Source organism: Euleptes europaea, chromosome 3, assembly GCF_029931775.1.
Source record: "Euleptes europaea isolate rEulEur1 chromosome 3, rEulEur1.hap1, whole genome shotgun sequence".
Classification (NCBI taxonomy): Eukaryota; Metazoa; Chordata; class Lepidosauria; order Squamata; family Sphaerodactylidae; genus Euleptes; species Euleptes europaea.
In genome coordinates, this window is record NC_079314.1 from 118,888,175 (window position 1) to 118,904,845 (window position 16,671).

General features: G+C 48.3%; 1 protein-coding gene across 1 annotated transcript in view; it reads right to left on the reverse strand.

Annotated features, from left to right (window-relative positions):
• The window catches only part of PLXNA4 (plexin A4), a 587,111-nt gene that overhangs the window by 502,658 nt on the left and 67,782 nt on the right, over positions 1 to 16,671 (reverse strand). The window contains exon 3 of the mRNA XM_056845760.1: positions 6,562 to 6,744. Within this exon, the coding sequence (XP_056701738.1) occupies positions 6,562 to 6,744 (183 nt within the window). The remainder of the gene's footprint in view (positions 1 to 6,561; positions 6,745 to 16,671) is intronic.

Below are 16,671 nucleotides of genomic sequence, written 5' to 3' on the forward strand. Positions count from 1 at the left end.
CATGGGGCTGCCCTTGAAGACAACTCGACTATGGAACAACCTCCCCAGGGAAGCCCGCCTGGCCCCCTCACTTTCAATCTATAGGAAGCGGCTGAAGGCAGCTTTATTTAGGAGCGTCTTTGATTAAAGCAGTGCTAAACTGCGATTTTAAATGCTGTTTTCACGTATTTTAACGTACTGTATCTTATGTATTTTATTAATGTTGTAAGCTGCCTTGAGCTCCATATGGAAGAAAGGTAGCTGACAAACGTTTTAAATAAATAAATGTTCAGAAACTGCACCTGACACAGCCTATCTGTTATCGACGCGAATTGCTGGGAGCTTCCCAGTTGCATTTTTCAAGCTTCTTACAGCGTGCCAATCTGTTTTCCAGCTCTAGTTGAAGAAGAAGAAGAAGAAGAAGAAGAAGAAGAAGAAGAAGAAGAAGAAGAACAACAACAACAACAACAACAACAACAACAACAACAACAAGAACAGGAACAAGAGTTGGCTTTTATAAGCCAACTTTCTCTACCACTTAAGGGAGAATCAAACTGGCTTACAATCACCTTCCCTTCCCCTCTCCACAACAGACACCCCGTGAAGTAGGTGGGGCTGAGAGAGCGCTGAGAGAGCTGTGACTAGCCCAAGGTCACCCAGCTGGCTTCGTGTATAGGAGTAGGGAAACAAATCCAGTTCACCAGATTAGCCTCTGCCGCTCATGTGGAGGAGTGGGGAATCGAACCCGGTTCTCCAGATCAGACTCCACCGATCCAAACCACAGTTCTTAACCACTACACCACGCTGGCTCTCCACACCATGAAGGCTCTCCTAGGAAGGGCAGGGTTTCAGAGTAGAGGGGACCTCAGTCAATTATGATGCCATAGAGCCCGCCCTCCAAAGCAGCCATTTTCTCCAGGGGAATTGATCTCGGTAGCCTGGAGATCAGTTGTAATTCAAGGAGATCTCCAGGACCCAACCTGGAGGTTGGCAACCCTAGTTGAGGAGACATTCTAGATTTAGTTAAGCTCCTGTTAACGCCCAACCACACCTTGGCTGCTGTCACACACACACACACACACACACACACACAAACACACGAAGCTGCCATACTGAATCAGACTCTTGGTCCATCAAAGTCAGTATTGTCTACTCAGACCAGCAGTGGCTCTCCAGGGTCTCAGACAGAGGTCTTTCACATCACCTACCTGTCAAGTCCCTTTAACTAGAGATGATGGGGATTGAACCAGGGACCTTCTGAATGCCAAGAAGATGCTCTAACACTGAGCCACAGTCCCTCCCCTCATGATACATGGGAACTCAAGGGACCACACTGACTAATGTGGTTCCAAAACCAGTGGATTATTCAGGCCATTGCTTATTTATTTAATTCATTTATACCCTGCCTTTCTCCCCTACTGAGGACTCAAAGTGGCTTACATTGTTCTCCTCTCCTCCATTTTATCCTCACAACAACCCTGTGAGGTAGGTTAGACTGAGAGTTATGTGACTAGTCCAAAGGTCACCCAGCTGAGAGTTATGTGGCTAGTCTGGAGACCAAGTCCTGTGAGGAAAGGTTGAAGGAGCAGAACCAACGGGTTGAAGTTAAATCAAAAGAGTTTCCGTCTAGACATTAGGAAGAATTTTCCAACAGTTAGAGCGGTTCCTCAGTGGAACAGGCTTCCTCAGGAGGTGGTAAGGTTTTTAAGAAGAGGCTAGATGACCATCTGTCAGCAATGCTGATTCTATGACCTTAAGCAGAGGATGTCATCTTGGCCATCTTCTGGGTATGGAGTAGGGTTCACGGGGGGGTGTGGGGGAGGTAGTTTGGAATTTCCTGCATTGTGCAGGGGGTTGGACTAGATGACCCTGGTGGTCCCTTCCAACTCTATGATTCTATAGACCAAAGGTCCCCATGGTGCAGTGGGGATTCGAACCTGGGTCTCCCAGATCCTAATTCGACACTCTTAACTACTACACCACACTGGCTCTCATATCAGAATCCTAATGGTCCTGTAGAGCCCCCATACCACCTACTGAGCCCCTGCTTACTTTTCTGCCCCACGCACACTCCATCAAAGTCTATCTATTTTGTTGGTGTTGCTTTATCCTGCCTCGAGCAATTCCACAGAACAACTGCTATATCCAACCACGAGCCATTTTGCTACCTCCGCACATCAAACACAGATGCCATTTTGATGTTCTTAGGCCTGAAATATCAATGAGCATAGCTTGGAAGCATTCCTGATACCTTCTAACGCTAAAAGGGCTCCAACTTGAAGGGATTAAAAAGAAAAAGGAACTTCAAAAACAGACAGGGCTCTTCATCCTCCAAATATTTATACGACCGAGAACAGACGAAAAGCAGATGCCAAAATTTCCAGTGCTGTTGGAAGTATCCATAATTGGGCGTTAATAAGTCGGATCCAGACATGGTCCATACAAACAAAACATTTGTCAAAAGAAGTGGGTTAGGTAGCTTTTATTTTATGTTGAGTTTATAAGGAGCTGGACCCAAAAGTCGTTTCCCACAAGCCAAAAAAGCAAGCAAGCCACCCCCATGTGGCTAAATAGGATCTTCAGTAACTTCAGAAGTCAGGCCACCCCAGTAGCTTCCAGTACACATGGTGAAGGAATAGGAACCTTGTTTGACTGCCTCGTCAACAGATGGCTCCGTCTTTTGGTTGCAAGCACAGCCCATTCATGGTATCCTGTTGCTCTAAGCAAAATAGACCCATTTCTCACTCCCTGCTCCGCAAAACATCTCCTAGTGCTCCGTGAAGAGGTTGGAAAGAAAAATACTACTGTCGTTCGGTTTAGTACATAGGTGCTAGTTGAAAATTAGTGTTCTGTGACAAAATTCTCTCCTGAAAAGTGCTCTATGACTCAAAAAGTTTGGGAACCACTGGACTACAATATAGTGTAAACATAATTTTTATATCCTCTGGGAAACCAAAAAAAATCCGTGTGACTCGCTTTAGTACGAGATTCACTTTATTGTAGTGGTCTGGAATCGAACCAGCGATATCTCCAAGATGTGCTTGTATTGTAATGCATACTAATATGAAGAGGCAGGGTGAAAATATTTCAACATTAATAAATTATTCACAGTGGGTAGCCGTGTTAGTCTGTTTGTAGTAGTCAAAAAGGGCAAGAGTCCAGTAGCACCTTAAAGACTAACAAAAATATTTTCTGGTAGGGTATGAGCTTTCGTGAGCCACAGCTCACTTCTTCAGGTATTTGACTATTAATAAATTATGGCGCTAACTATTGCACAGATAACTATTGCACAGATAACATACACAAAACGCTGCAGAAATAGAGAACTGGGGAAGTGAAAGAAACTTTGGGAGCTGCTAAACTTGGTAAAATTCACAGCATATCAAAAATGCCATCATGTCAAGGACAATCTGAGGCTTCCTCAGACGAGGACTTTGAAGCAGCAGGCAGTGGAAGGGAGGAACAGCAGCAGGCTGAGCAGCCACAGACAGATGAGTCCTGCCTACAGCCGCCCAGAGCAGGAGACTCACCTGTGCCAGAGGGCCAGTCACAGGCAGGGGCACCAGAGAGCCCCCCCCCCAAAGCCACTGGAGCAGAGGCGCCAAAGATTCAGAGCACACGAGTGTAGAAGGAGTGCTAGACTGGAGGCCCAGCAAAGAGCACTCCCTGCTGACAGTGATGACGCTAATGAGCTGCACCCAGCAGGGAATGTTGAGTCAGAGGAGCAAACAACAGCAGGTTCACCCTAGGCTTAATTAAGCAGGCCCTTGCATCCAGGCCAGTGTGGGGAAAGTGTGTCACCACCACCCTGTGGTCTTATTGGACTCTGATGTCCCTGGATACTCTTGTGGCCTTGACTTGGACTTGGTATTTGGACTTCACTTCTGATACTGACTTTGGACCCAGACCTGGAACAGCCCAGGACTGACCCTCGAACTGCTCTTTGACTATGCTACCCACCTCCGGCCCTCAGGTCGGTCGGCATTCAGGGCACTTGTAGATAAATCTGTAACATAGTGATCCCCTGATGTGATGACCAGGACATTATGGTGTCTGCCAAATGCCTTACTGGCACCCATGTGCTTCTTCGCCAAAGCATCTCTTCCTCAAGGGAAGAGCTCACATTGGCTTTTTTCCTCTAAGGTTGATAAGGGGTTTCTTCAGAAGAACCAGAGGGGCACCACACCTTTCTGTCTGAGCCCATTTGGAACAGAGCTGTCTCCGTCATAGCAGGATGCTAGGTTGGAACCTCCCAAATGTTGGAACCTTCCAACATTTTCTGGAACTTTTCCGATATCTTATGATTGGCTCCATCCCCCATGGCAACTATTTTTATGACTGGTCCAAAACACACCTTATGACAGACATTTTTTAATGGTACTCATTACCCATCCTCAAATTCCAAAGTGCCCACGGATTGAACAAGTCTGGGGATCCCTGACACATAGAGTCCCACTTTTTCTTTTGAATTTGCTATAACCACCTTGCCAATTAGAAGACTGAAGCAATCCTATGCAGGTCTATTCACAGGTAAGCCCCGTTTTATTCCACAGGGCTTCCCCCCCGAGAAAGTTTGTCCTAGGACTGCAGTTCCACTTCTCGTTTCTGATACAATTAAATACCATTGGTACCGTGTTTTTATTTCCAAGTGAAACAAATTCTCTAAGACACAAGCAATGGGGTCAGCCTAATGAACGCATTTCAATTGTCCTCTGTGATCTTAACACTACAAGGCTTCCATATCAGCTTCCAGCTATTAGATTCTCTCAAAGAAAAAATGCTTTACCAAAACAGGGGGCTACGCGTTTTTTGCAACTATTGTTATACCTCACGGTAACAAAAGCGGGGGGAAACAACTGGCAAAAATCCAGCCACAATGGGTAACTGTTCAGTTCTTCCTCACCAATTGCCAAACTCAGAGAGTGAAAAGAGGAATCAGGGAAAAGCAGCAGAGGCAATAATATTCGCAAGCAGACTGATGTGGAAGGACACTTGGCTCAAGACCCCTTCATTGACGTGGCCTTCTAGAAAACCAGACGCCAAACCCAGTACTACTACAGAGTCAGCTGCATGGGACCATCGCCCCTTTTTTGGAGCACAGGATTTGCGCCTTTGACATGAATTTCTGCCATGCATTTCCATTTAACAGTTTATCAATAATGGTTGAAGTGAGTTGGCTAGCAGTAGCGATGCTTCTGAAGAATAATGATACGTAATTTCAAACACGAGGAAAGACAAATGTTCCTTCTATGCTTTCCTGAAATGGGATCCTTGTAGCTGATGATATCTCGGGGGCAGAAGTGGGGGGCGGGTAACCAACGGTCCCAAGAAACCCTTTGGATGCTATGCTTTCAACCTTTATTTATTATATTTCTAGCCCGCCCTCCCCGGCCAAAACCTTATGTCAGAACTGGTCCCAAGAATCCAGTCTAAAGTCCAAGCATTCTCCATGCAGAAAGAAGACTTATGTTAGCATTATTTAAAAACATAGATCACCGAAGACTCTAGATCATGTTCTCATTCACCCCCATTTACAGTAAAATCTCAAGGAGAGTTATATCCTTCTAAGTTTACTCATAACTCACCACTAGAATACTTTAACTAGACCAAATGAAGGAAGCACACGGCTTTCCACAAGAATGACGTCTCCTCTTACGAGAGCAGAATACACACAAGTTGTCCGTTAGACGGCCGCGCGCACCCAGCCAATCTCTCTCTCTTCGAAGGTCACCTCCAATGGATCTTGAGAGACAATCAAAGCACCTGCCAAAAATGGAGTTAAATGCCTCTTTCAGCCACAGCTTTGGCTCCGGAATACAAATGCAGATGGCCCCAAACGATAAATGGAAATCGCTATAGCAGTGGAAAGCCTCTACAAAGCCAAGGGTGAACGTCCCATTCTCTTGGATGGCGCCCAAGGGACGTCAGCTCAGACGCCAAGGAAAGGACATCTCTTGATATAGAATCCATGGTCGTAATCCAATCAGTATAAACAGATATGTCCTTAAAGGCACAGTTATTGCAACATACGCTTTCGTAAGCAAGGGCCAGCGTCCATCCAATAAAACAAGGTTAAGGCTCATAATGAATTTTCCACGTATCTTTAAGGCGTCCCAAGGCCCTCTGTTTTTGCTGCAGCAGACTGAGACGGCTGGCCCCGAGGAATCTGTTGCCTTTATATATACCACTTATCACTTTAAAAGCAAATTATTTTTCATAAACTGGCACGAATGAGAACAACGTTTATTCTTCAGAGAGCCGGCGCTAACATCCGGGCACGACTAAGCTCCGCCATTCCATGCAATCGCGCCGCAAGAACAAGGGGTGGAGCGGTGTTTTGGAACCCCTCTTTAACCTGTTTCCAAACGCAAGCGGAAGCCCCGTGCCTCCATCCGGGACACAGATCGCAGGACCGCTGTGATTACAAGATTCAGCTCAAGCTGAGTCCTAGACAGATCCCACTCCCATCAGCAAAACCTCGGCAGAAAACATCTCTTGAAAATGACACGGCCCTACTGCCATACCGTTCGACGCCTCTCCTTCATTGCACACCATGTCAGATGAGGATAAAAAGCATCCTACCTTTTTCAGCTTGCCGCTCTTGGTGCCCACGAAAGCCAGAGAGTGGTTCTTGTAGACGTAAGCGATGACCGACGTCATTCTGTCCCGGTCTTCGGTGAAGATGGGGAGCCCTCGCACCATTTCCGATACTCCCAGTGGGGCGTTCATATCCAGGCCACAGAAATCATCATCAATGGTCAACAGCTGGGAACAAAAAGATGGGGAGGGGAAATGAACATAAGAACATAAAAAAAGCCCTGCTGGATCAGACCAAGGCCGATTTAGTCCAGCAGCCAACCAGGTGCCTCTAGGAAGCCCACACACAAGACAACTGCAGCAGCATTATTCTGCCTGTGTTTCACCAGCACCTAATGGTATTATGGGCCATGCACCTAATGGTATTATGGGCCATGCACCTAATGGTATTATGGGCCACGCCAGTACACTGAACACATTCAACTGCCTTCTCGAGAATCGTACCACTGGTCCATCTCGCTTAGAGGGGTTTTTTTTGCAAGTCCTGGAGTGTCCCCCCCAGCGCAATGCTAAAGGGTGGCATAAATCACCAGCATCTGGAGTCATAGGGAGAGTGGGAGAGGGCTCTCCTGCCTCAGCATAACCAGAGCTATCTGGAGGCGTCTTTGTTTTGCACCAGGTAAGCGCCCAGCTTGGGGAAGGCATGGGTCTCCCTGGGAGGAGGACCCAGGGCTGGGCTGGCTCCTCTGGCTTTCTGAGCGGCTGCAGCCACGGGTCGCCTCGTTTCCTCCCCTCCAGCGACCCTCTCTGCCCACCCTAGAGCTTCGCCGCCGATCAGCTGTTTTTCACAATCAGCCGTTTGGTGGGCAGGCGTGGAGGACAGGGCTGCTTTTTCCTCCAGCACCCCGGTGGGGCTGCCCCAAACAAACCCCCACCCGATGTCATCATGTAGCAGACACTGATCTCCACCCCCAACCCCACCTCCCTAAACCTCCCGCCGGCTGCAAGAACGGAACCCTAATTAGGTGGAAAGACGGCATTAAAATGTTTTAAATAAATGAATAAGTTGCGCACCACGTGAATGGCCATGCGCTACATGCAGGATATCCTTAGGCAAACTAGAATACAACCTATCATGTATACCTGATCACACCTATTGTCCAGCTGAGGAAGCAAACATGGATTGAAAGAAGGAGAGCCAATTCAAGATCAATTGTAATAGTGGGAGATCTCAAGGTGCCACCTGGAGGTTAGCAACCCTAACCTCCAGCGTGGAGTAGTGGTTAAGAGCGGCGGTTTGGAGTGGTGAACTCTGCTCTGGAGAACCGGGTTTGATTCCCCTCTCCTCCACATGAGTGGCGGATGCTAATCTGGTGAACTGGCTTGGTTTCCCCACTCTTCCACATGAAGCCAGCTGGGTGACCTTGGGCTAGTCACAGCTCTCTTAGAGCTCTCTCAGCCCCACCTACCTCACAGAGTGTCTGTTGTGGGGAGGGGAAGGGAAGGTGATTGTAAACCCGTTGGATTGTAAGCCAGTTTGAGTCTCCCTTAAGTAGTAGAGAAAGTCGGCATATAAAAACCAACTCTGCTTCTTCTGCTTCATCTCATGAGCTACCATCTCTATGAGCCCTTGTTTCTCTAGAGCCACTAAATGAAGTCTCCACTCCCCTGAACCTTTTATGTTAATATTATTGGTTTTTATGTGTCTCCATATTTATTTTATTTAAAACATTTATTAGTCACCTTGCTTCCTTATGGAGCTCAAGGTTGCTTGCAATATAAGTAAAATGCATAAAACAAAGCACAAAAAATTCCACAAAATCAAAAATTTTAAAAGCACAATTTTTGAAACCACAACTTAGGGCTGCTGTAATGTGAGTAAGTGTAAAGTGATGCATATTGGGACAAAAAATCCCAACTTCACATATACACTGATGGGATCTGTGCTGGCAGCAACCGACCAAGAAAGGGATCTTGGGGTTGGTAGTGGATAGCTCAATGAAGATGTCAACCCAGTGTGCGGCTGCTGTAAAAAAGGCAAATTCCATGCTGGCCATAATTAGACGAGGAATAGAGAATAAAACTGCTGCTATCATACTGCCCTTGTACAAATCTATGGTGAGACCACACTTGGAATACTGTGTACAGTTCTGGTCACCACACCTAAAAAAGGATATTGCAGAGCTTGAGAAGGTGCAGAAAAGAGCAACCAAAATGATCAGGGGACTACAGCAACTGTCCTATGGGGAGCGGTTAGGACGCTTAGGGCTGTTTAGCTTGGAAAGAAGGAGGCTAAGGGGAGACATGATAGAGGTCTATAAAATTATGCATGGTTTGGAGAGAGTGGACAGGGAGAGGTTTTTCTCCCTCTCCCGTAATACTAGAGCACAGGGTCATCTGCTGAAGCAGGAGGGCGAGAGATTCAAAACAGATAAAAGGAAATATTTTTTTCACACAACGCATAGTTAAATGGTGGAACCCCCTGCCCCAGGATGTGGTGATGGCTGCCAGCTTGGAGGGCTTTAAGAGGGGAGTGGACATATTCATGGAGGAGAGGGGTATTCATGGATGTTAGTTAGAATGGATACTAGTCATGCTGCATCCCTATTCTCTCTAGTATCAGAGGAGCATGCCTATTATTTTGGGTGCTGTGAAACACAGGCAGGACAATGCTGCTGCAGTCGTCTTGGTTGGGGGCTTCCTAGAGGCCCCTGGTTGGCCACCGTGTGAACAGACTGCTGGACTTGATGGGCCTCGGTCTGATCCAGCAGGGCCTTTCTTATGTTCTTATGTAATCAAATGTAATCCTAAATTAAACTGTCTTCAACTGCCTCCTAAAGTTCAAAAGTGAGGGGCCAGGTGGGTGGTTGTTCCATAATTGTTCCATAATTGTGGGGCTGCCACTGAAAAGGCCCTCTGTAGTGCACCCACCAATTGAGCTTCTCTGATTGATGGGACAGTGAGAGGGTTGCCAGGTCCCTCTTCACCACCGGCGAGAGGTTTCTGGGGCAAAGCCTGAGGAGGGCAGGGTTTGTGGAGGGGATGGGCTTCAATGCCATAGGGTCCAATTGCCAAAGTGGCCATTTCTTCCAGGTGAACTGATCTCTATTGGCTGGAGATCAGGTGTAATAGCAGGAGATCTCCAGCTAGTACCTGGAGGTTGGCAACTCTAGACAGTCAGGAACGCCCCCCCCCCCCCCGTGATCTTAATTCCCGGGCATTCTGTTTTATTTTTTAAAGCGTTCCTGGTGTTATTAATCACCTCGAGTGCTTCTTCCGAAACAGAAGGGTAAATTAAAAATAACACAGAATAAAAACCAGCTCCTCGCTGTGCCCCAGAGAAGAGAAGGAGAAGCAGTAGGGATCTCGCTGTCTGGCTCGCGTTCATTCATTCTTGCACATGGCAGAGCACAAAGCACATTCATGTCATCTCGAACAGTCGGCAGGAACCGTGGGGAAGCTCGCTCGCGCTTCTCGCACTGAGTTATCTAACCTTCCTGCTGCAGCTACTTCTGCGTTATTGCAACTGAATTATCTGCATTGCCGTGAAGGCCCCGAGGTTACGACACAGCTCACAGCTGCGGTTCATTCCAAACGCGTTCGCACAAGCAATCCGCCCAGGCACACAATGTACAAAGTACTTTGGGTAAATATGCTGTTTCTGCTTTGGAAAAGAAAAAGGGAAACCAGAACAATCCGTCTTGTTCAAGGTAGGAACCGCTGTGATTTGTTACCGGATTAAGGACGGCGCCGGCAGACGCTGCATATTCCCCCCACCCCCAAAGAGTGAAGTCCTCGTAACAGAAGAATGAGCAGAGGGCAGCTATTTTTAATGTACGTTTTGAACAATAATGCATAAAGCATGGACATGGACGTGCAGCTTTCTCTTTGAGAGCCAGCGTGGCGTAGTGGTTAAGAGCGGTGGTTTGGAGCGGTGGACTCTGATCTGGATAACCGGGATTGACTCCTCACTCCTCTACATGAGCGGCGGGTTCTAATCTGATCCAGAGCAGGAAGAAGAAGGAGGAGGAGGAGGAGGAGGGGTTGGTTTTCATATGCCAACTTTCTGTCCCACTTAAGGGAGACTCAAACCGGCTTACAATCACCTTCCCTTCCCCTCCCCACAACAGACACCCTGTGAGGGAGATGGGGCTGAGAGAGCTGTGAGTAGCCCAAGGTCACCCAGCTGGCTTCACGTGTAGGAGTGGGGAAACAAATCCAGTTCACCAGATTAGCCTCTGCCGCTCATATGGAAGAGTGGGGATTCAAACCCAGTTCTCCAGATCAGTCTCCACTGCTCCAAACCACCGCTTTTAACCACTATACCACGCTGGCTCTCCAGGTAGGTGGGGCTGAGAGGGTGTGACTAGGCCAAGGGCACCCAGCTGTCTTCATGTGTAGGAGTGGGGAAACAAATCCAGTACACCAGATTGGCCTTGGCCACTCATGTGGAGGAATGGGGAATCAAACCCGGTTCTCCAGATCAGACTCCACCGCTCCGAACCACCGCTCTTGGACCTTGGGCTAGTCACACTACACCACGCTGGCCCTCACCACGCTGGTAATGGTATAAAGATCCGTCTCAGCTCGGGACCCTGGAGAGCTGCTGCTGGTCAGAGCAGAAAATACTGCCCTGGATAAACCAACTTTACGCCAGGCAGCTTCGGGGACCCACCGAATCCCCCGGAGCAACTCTGCAAAGGGTTGCGGCGTAAATTGGCTCGGGTCCGAGAGAGATGCCGTCTTCAAGGGGGACGCGGGGCGAACGAGGGAACAAGGGCACCCCTCCTCTGCCGCCCAAAGTCCCCCAGCTCAAGGCCTTCTGCCGTGATTCTGTCGCCGCCGCCTCGGCCCCGCGCCCTCACAGGGGAACCTCCCCGGATTCGATGCCAGGCAGGGATTAAAACGGTGACGTCCGGATCCTTCGCCTGCCAGGAAATCGCGCAAGAGAGCCATAGGCTTTCGGGCTGCAGATAAACAGGAGCCTTTGCGGTAAAAGTCGGCTTTCGTAAGTCCCAACTGTCCCTTAAACATCTGCTTTCAACATACCTCTCCAGATAGCTGCGATTACTGCCAAATCCACATTCTGGGAGGAATCCTAGCTGAAGGATTAGCACCCTCCCTCCTTTCCTTTCCTCCTCGCTTTCATTCTGGCAGCCTTGTTTGGCCCGGGCGGTATTTAACTGAGCCTCTCTTAAAAGAAGACTCTGCCTAAAGGATCTGGGCTGCCGCTGGTCAGCCGTAACTCTCTTTGTTCCTTGGCAGGGACTTGGCTTCTCTGGAAGCTGTTCTTTGGCTGCTCCGCTACTCTGTGCGCGCCTCCGGTGATGGATGCAGCCTCACGTAAAGGGACTCGCAACCCAAGCAAGCGCAAACCATGCCATGCGGGAATACTAGCCATCACTCGGCACGTACCCTATAGGGGACAGCGACAGAGGAAATTGAGACCAGAAAGATTCATGGATCTCAGTTTGAGTGTAGAACCAAAACTGGAATGCTGTGGCTCAGAACTGCAGCAGCTGTAAGAGCATTCAGCCGTCTCTGAGGATGGGCAGAGTGTTTTTCAACGCACCTGCAAATGCTATAGCCTATGCTGAGAAATCAGAAAGAGATTGAGACTGGGAAGGGCAGCCATGAAGGAGCTAGAAAAGAATCTGAAGTGTGAGGATGTGTCACTGGCCACCAAGATCAGGTTAATTCATGCCATCGTATTCCCCATTACTATGTATGGGGGTGAAAGCTGGACAGCGAAGAACGCTGATAGGAAGCCACAGCCCTCAATTTGCAAGATCTGAGCAAGGCTGCCAAAGATAGGACATTTAGGAGGACTTTTATTCATAGGGTCACCCTGAGCCGGAAGCGACTTGACGGCACTTCACACACACACACACACACACACACACATTGAGAGTTGCCCTGACCTGGATGGCCCTGGCTAGCCCAATCTCATCAAATCTTGGAAGCTAAGCAGGGTTGGCCCTGGTTTGTGCTTGGATGGGAGACCACCAAAGAAGTCCTGGGTTGCTATGCCGAGGCAGGCAATGGCAAACCACCTCTGTTCAGCTCTCGCCTTGAAAACCCTGCAGGGTTGCCATAAATTTACTGTGATCTGACAGAACTTTCTGCCACATGTATGTGTATAGAGAGTTGGGATAAGAAGAAGAAAAGTTGGTTTTTATCCCCTGATTTTTTCTATCTTTATGGAGTCTCAAATGGCTTGCAATCACCTAGACTCTAATCTGGAGAACCAGGTTTGACTCCCCGCTCCTCCACATGAGTGGCGGACGCTAATCTGGTGAACCGGGTTGGTTTCCCCACTCCTACACATGAAGCCAGCTGGGTGACCTTGGCCTAGTCACACTCTCTTAGCACTCTACCTCACAGGGTGTCTGTTGTGGGGAGGGGAAGGGAAGGTTATTATAAACCAGTTTGATTCTTCCTTAAGTGGTAGAGGAAGTCGGCATATAAAAACCAACTCTTCTTCATCATCATCTTTTTGCGTACTTTCCGGGAGAAAGCTGTACTAAAAAAAAGTTGTAAAGCGATCTGATGCTGAATCAGACCATTGGTCCACCAAGGTCTACTCAGACTGGAACTTGGTCATGAAGCTGTCTTATACTGAATCAGAACATGGGTCCATCAAAGTCAGAATTGTCTACTCAAACTGACAGCAGCTCTCCAGGGTCTCAGGCAGAGGTCTTTCACATTACCTACTTGCCTAGTCCCTTGAACTGGAGATGGCGGGGATTGAACCTGGGACCTTCTGCATGCCAAGCAGATGTTCTACCACATGAACATATGAAGCTGGCTTCTACTGAATCAGACCCTCGGTCCATCAAAGTCAGAATTGTCTACTCAAACTGACAGCAGCTCTCCAGGGTCTCAGGCAGAGGTCCTTCAGATCACCCACCACCTGGTCCTTTTAACTAGAGATGCTGGTGATTGAACCTGGGACCCTCTGCATGTCAAGCGGAGGCTCTTCCACTGAGCCACACACACACCCTAAATGGAACTCTCACATGTAGCTGCCTTACACAGAATCAGACCCTTGGTCCATCAAGGTCAGTATTGTCAACTCAGACTGGCAGCAGCTCTCCAGGGTCCCAGGCAGAGGTCTTTCACATCACCCATTGCTTGGTCCTTTTCTTAGCTGGAGAAGCGAGGGATTGAACCTGGTACCTTCTGCATGCAAGGCAGAGGCTTTTCCACTGAGTTATGACCCCACCCCTGAATGGAACTCTCACATGTAGCTGCCTTATATACTGCCAAGGTCAGTATTGTCTACTCAGACTGGCAGCAGCTCTCCAGGGTCTTAGGCAGAGGTCTTTCACATCGCTTACTGTCTGGCCCCTTTTTAACTGGAGATGCTGGGGATTGAACCTGAGGCCTTCTGCATGCCAACCAGAATGTTCTAACACTGAGATATTTATTTATTTAAAGGGGCCCCTTTAAATAAATAAATATCCCAATGGAGTAAACAGCACATCTGCAGGCCTATTTCAGGTTGGGCAAAGGGCCAGGGGTGGAGGGAAGAAAGCAAGTCCTCCCTCTCCTTATGCACCTGCTTTTTCAAAGGAAAAAAAATACCCTTGGGAGGTCATTCGCCCAACTCCCAGCATCAGAGATCAAAGAATGCCACAGCTTCCAGGCAGGCCTGAATATCAGAACCCTCCCACTTTAGGAAATTAAATGTATGAGGAAATCCAAGTACATGGGCAGCATGTAGGGTTGCCTGGTCCCTCTTCGCCACCAGCGGGAGGTTTTTGGGGTGGAGCCTAAGGAGGGTGGGGTTTGGGGAGGGACTTCAATGCCATAGAGTCCAGTTGCCAAGGCGGCCATTTTCTCCAGGTGAACTGATCTCTATAGGCTGGAGATCAGTTGTAATAGCATTAGATCTCCAGCCAGTCCCTGGAGGTTGGCAACCCTAGTGGCATGGGGGGGTACCTGACAAGATGGAGGCAAGGGAAATTTCAGTTAGTAGAGTTGCCAGCCTCCAGGTGAAGAAGAAGAAGAGTTGTTTTTTATATGCCAACTTTATCTTTTAAGGAGAATCAAACCGGTTTACAATCTCCTTCCCTTCCTCTCCCCACAACGCACACCTTGTGAGGTAGGCAGGGCTGAGAGAGCTCTAAGAGAGCTGTGACTAGCCCAAGGTCACCCAGCTGGTTTCATGTGCAGGAGTGGGGAAACCAACCCAGTTCACCAGATTAGAATTCACCGCTCATGTGGAGTAGTGGGGAATCAAATCCGGTTCTCCACATAAGAGTCCACCACTCTTAACCACTACACCACAGTGTGGAGGTCTGGGGATCTCCAGGAATTACAACTGATCACCAGACTGCAGTGATCAGTCCCCCAGAGAAAAAATGGATGATTTTGAGGATGGACTCTATGGCATTATGCCTTGTGAAGGTTCATCCCATCCCCAAACCCTGCCCTCCTCAGATTTCACCCTCAAATCTCCAGGGATTTCCCAACCAGGAGTTGGCAACCCTACCAGCAGTGAAGGGGATAGGAAAGGGGGCCTTTCCAAAGACCTCACTTTACTCATCGAGAATCTGCAGAGGAAGGCAACGGCAAACCACCTCCGCTTCTCCCTTACTTTGAAAGCCCCTTGCGGGGTTGCCATAAGTTGGCTGCTACTTGGCGGCACACAAATAGACCACAACAGTGATGTGGAATGGTGTGGTATTACCCAGTCTTGTCAGATCTCAGAAGCTAAGCACAGTCAGCACTTGGAAGGGAGACCACCAAGGAAGACTCTGCAGAGGAAGGCAACAGCAAACCACCTCTGCTTCTCACTTGCCCTGAAAGCCCATTCAAGTCGATGGCCTTAGAACCATAGAATTATAGAGTTGGAAGGGACCACCAGGGTCATCTAGTCCAACCCCCTGCGCAATGCAGGAATTTCACAACTACCTAGAGAGGTATAACTACCTCTACCTACTAGAGAGGTATAACTCTCCTTAGGCTTACTTTGTAGTTCAGCTGTACCTCCACTGGCGTTCCCATCCAAGTAGATCTCCACTGAGATCAATGCAGCTGGGTTGGGGGAGCCAGCATGGGGCAATTGCATCCTAATTGCATGCCGCATGTCATCCATGCACGCGTCGCAATGGTTACTGTGCAATTACATGCCACTGTGTACAAGTGAACGTGTGGTTAGATCCACTTTTCCAATTACAGGGGAATTGCAACCCTGAAGCTAAGAAGGGGTTTCACTCAGATGTAATTTAGGCAAGAACGTAACAGAGAATGAAGTTGCTCAAATTTACTGGGACTTGTATCTGCAGTTGTTCAGATTTATTTTATTTTATTTTAACATCAGATCAAGGACCGGTGTCAAGTTTCCAGAGGGCTATAGAACGTTTAATGCACCCCAGACTTCGACGCCTGTCTTTGCTAGCACCACACTTCCCAACACATGGCTTTAGGCAATAACAGAGCAGGGACCACGCATCGTAAAATGTGCAATTTCCTGGAGAGAAAACTGTAATTCTAACAGCCCAAAAAGTTTCCTTCCTGCTGCTTCAAGTAGACCTTTCACATTTACATTTTACGAGCAAAATAAGAGTACACGCTTTATGTACACCTGATCTGAGGTTCTAGGGAACGGACCTGTCTTGGTTTTGTCAGGGTTTCCTCCAAAGAATCTTGGTGACTGCAGTTGGCTAAGGATGGTGACAGTTTTTTGGTAGGGAGCTCTGATCCAAGAACTACATTTCCCATGGCTCCTTGGGAAGAGGGAATTAACTTTTGGTGGTGGAAAGTGCCGTCAAGTCACAATTGACTTATGGAGACCCTGTAGGGTTTTCAAGGCAAGAGATGACCAGACGTGGTTTGCCATTGCCTGCCTCTATGTAGCAACTCTGGACTTCCTTGGTGGTCTCCCATCCAAGTACTAACCAGGGCCGACGCTGCTTAGCTTGCAAGATCTGATGAGATTGGGCTAGCCTGGGTCATCTAGGTCAGGGCAATAACTTGTAAACAACCATAAATATGTAGTTCAGGTAGGGTTGCCAGGTCCCTTTTCGCCACCGGCGGGAGGTTTTTGGGGTGGAATCTGAGGAGGGCAGGGTTTACAATCGCCTCCCCACAACAGACACCCTGTGAGGTAGGTGGGGCTGAGAGAGTGTGACTAGCCCAAGGTCACCC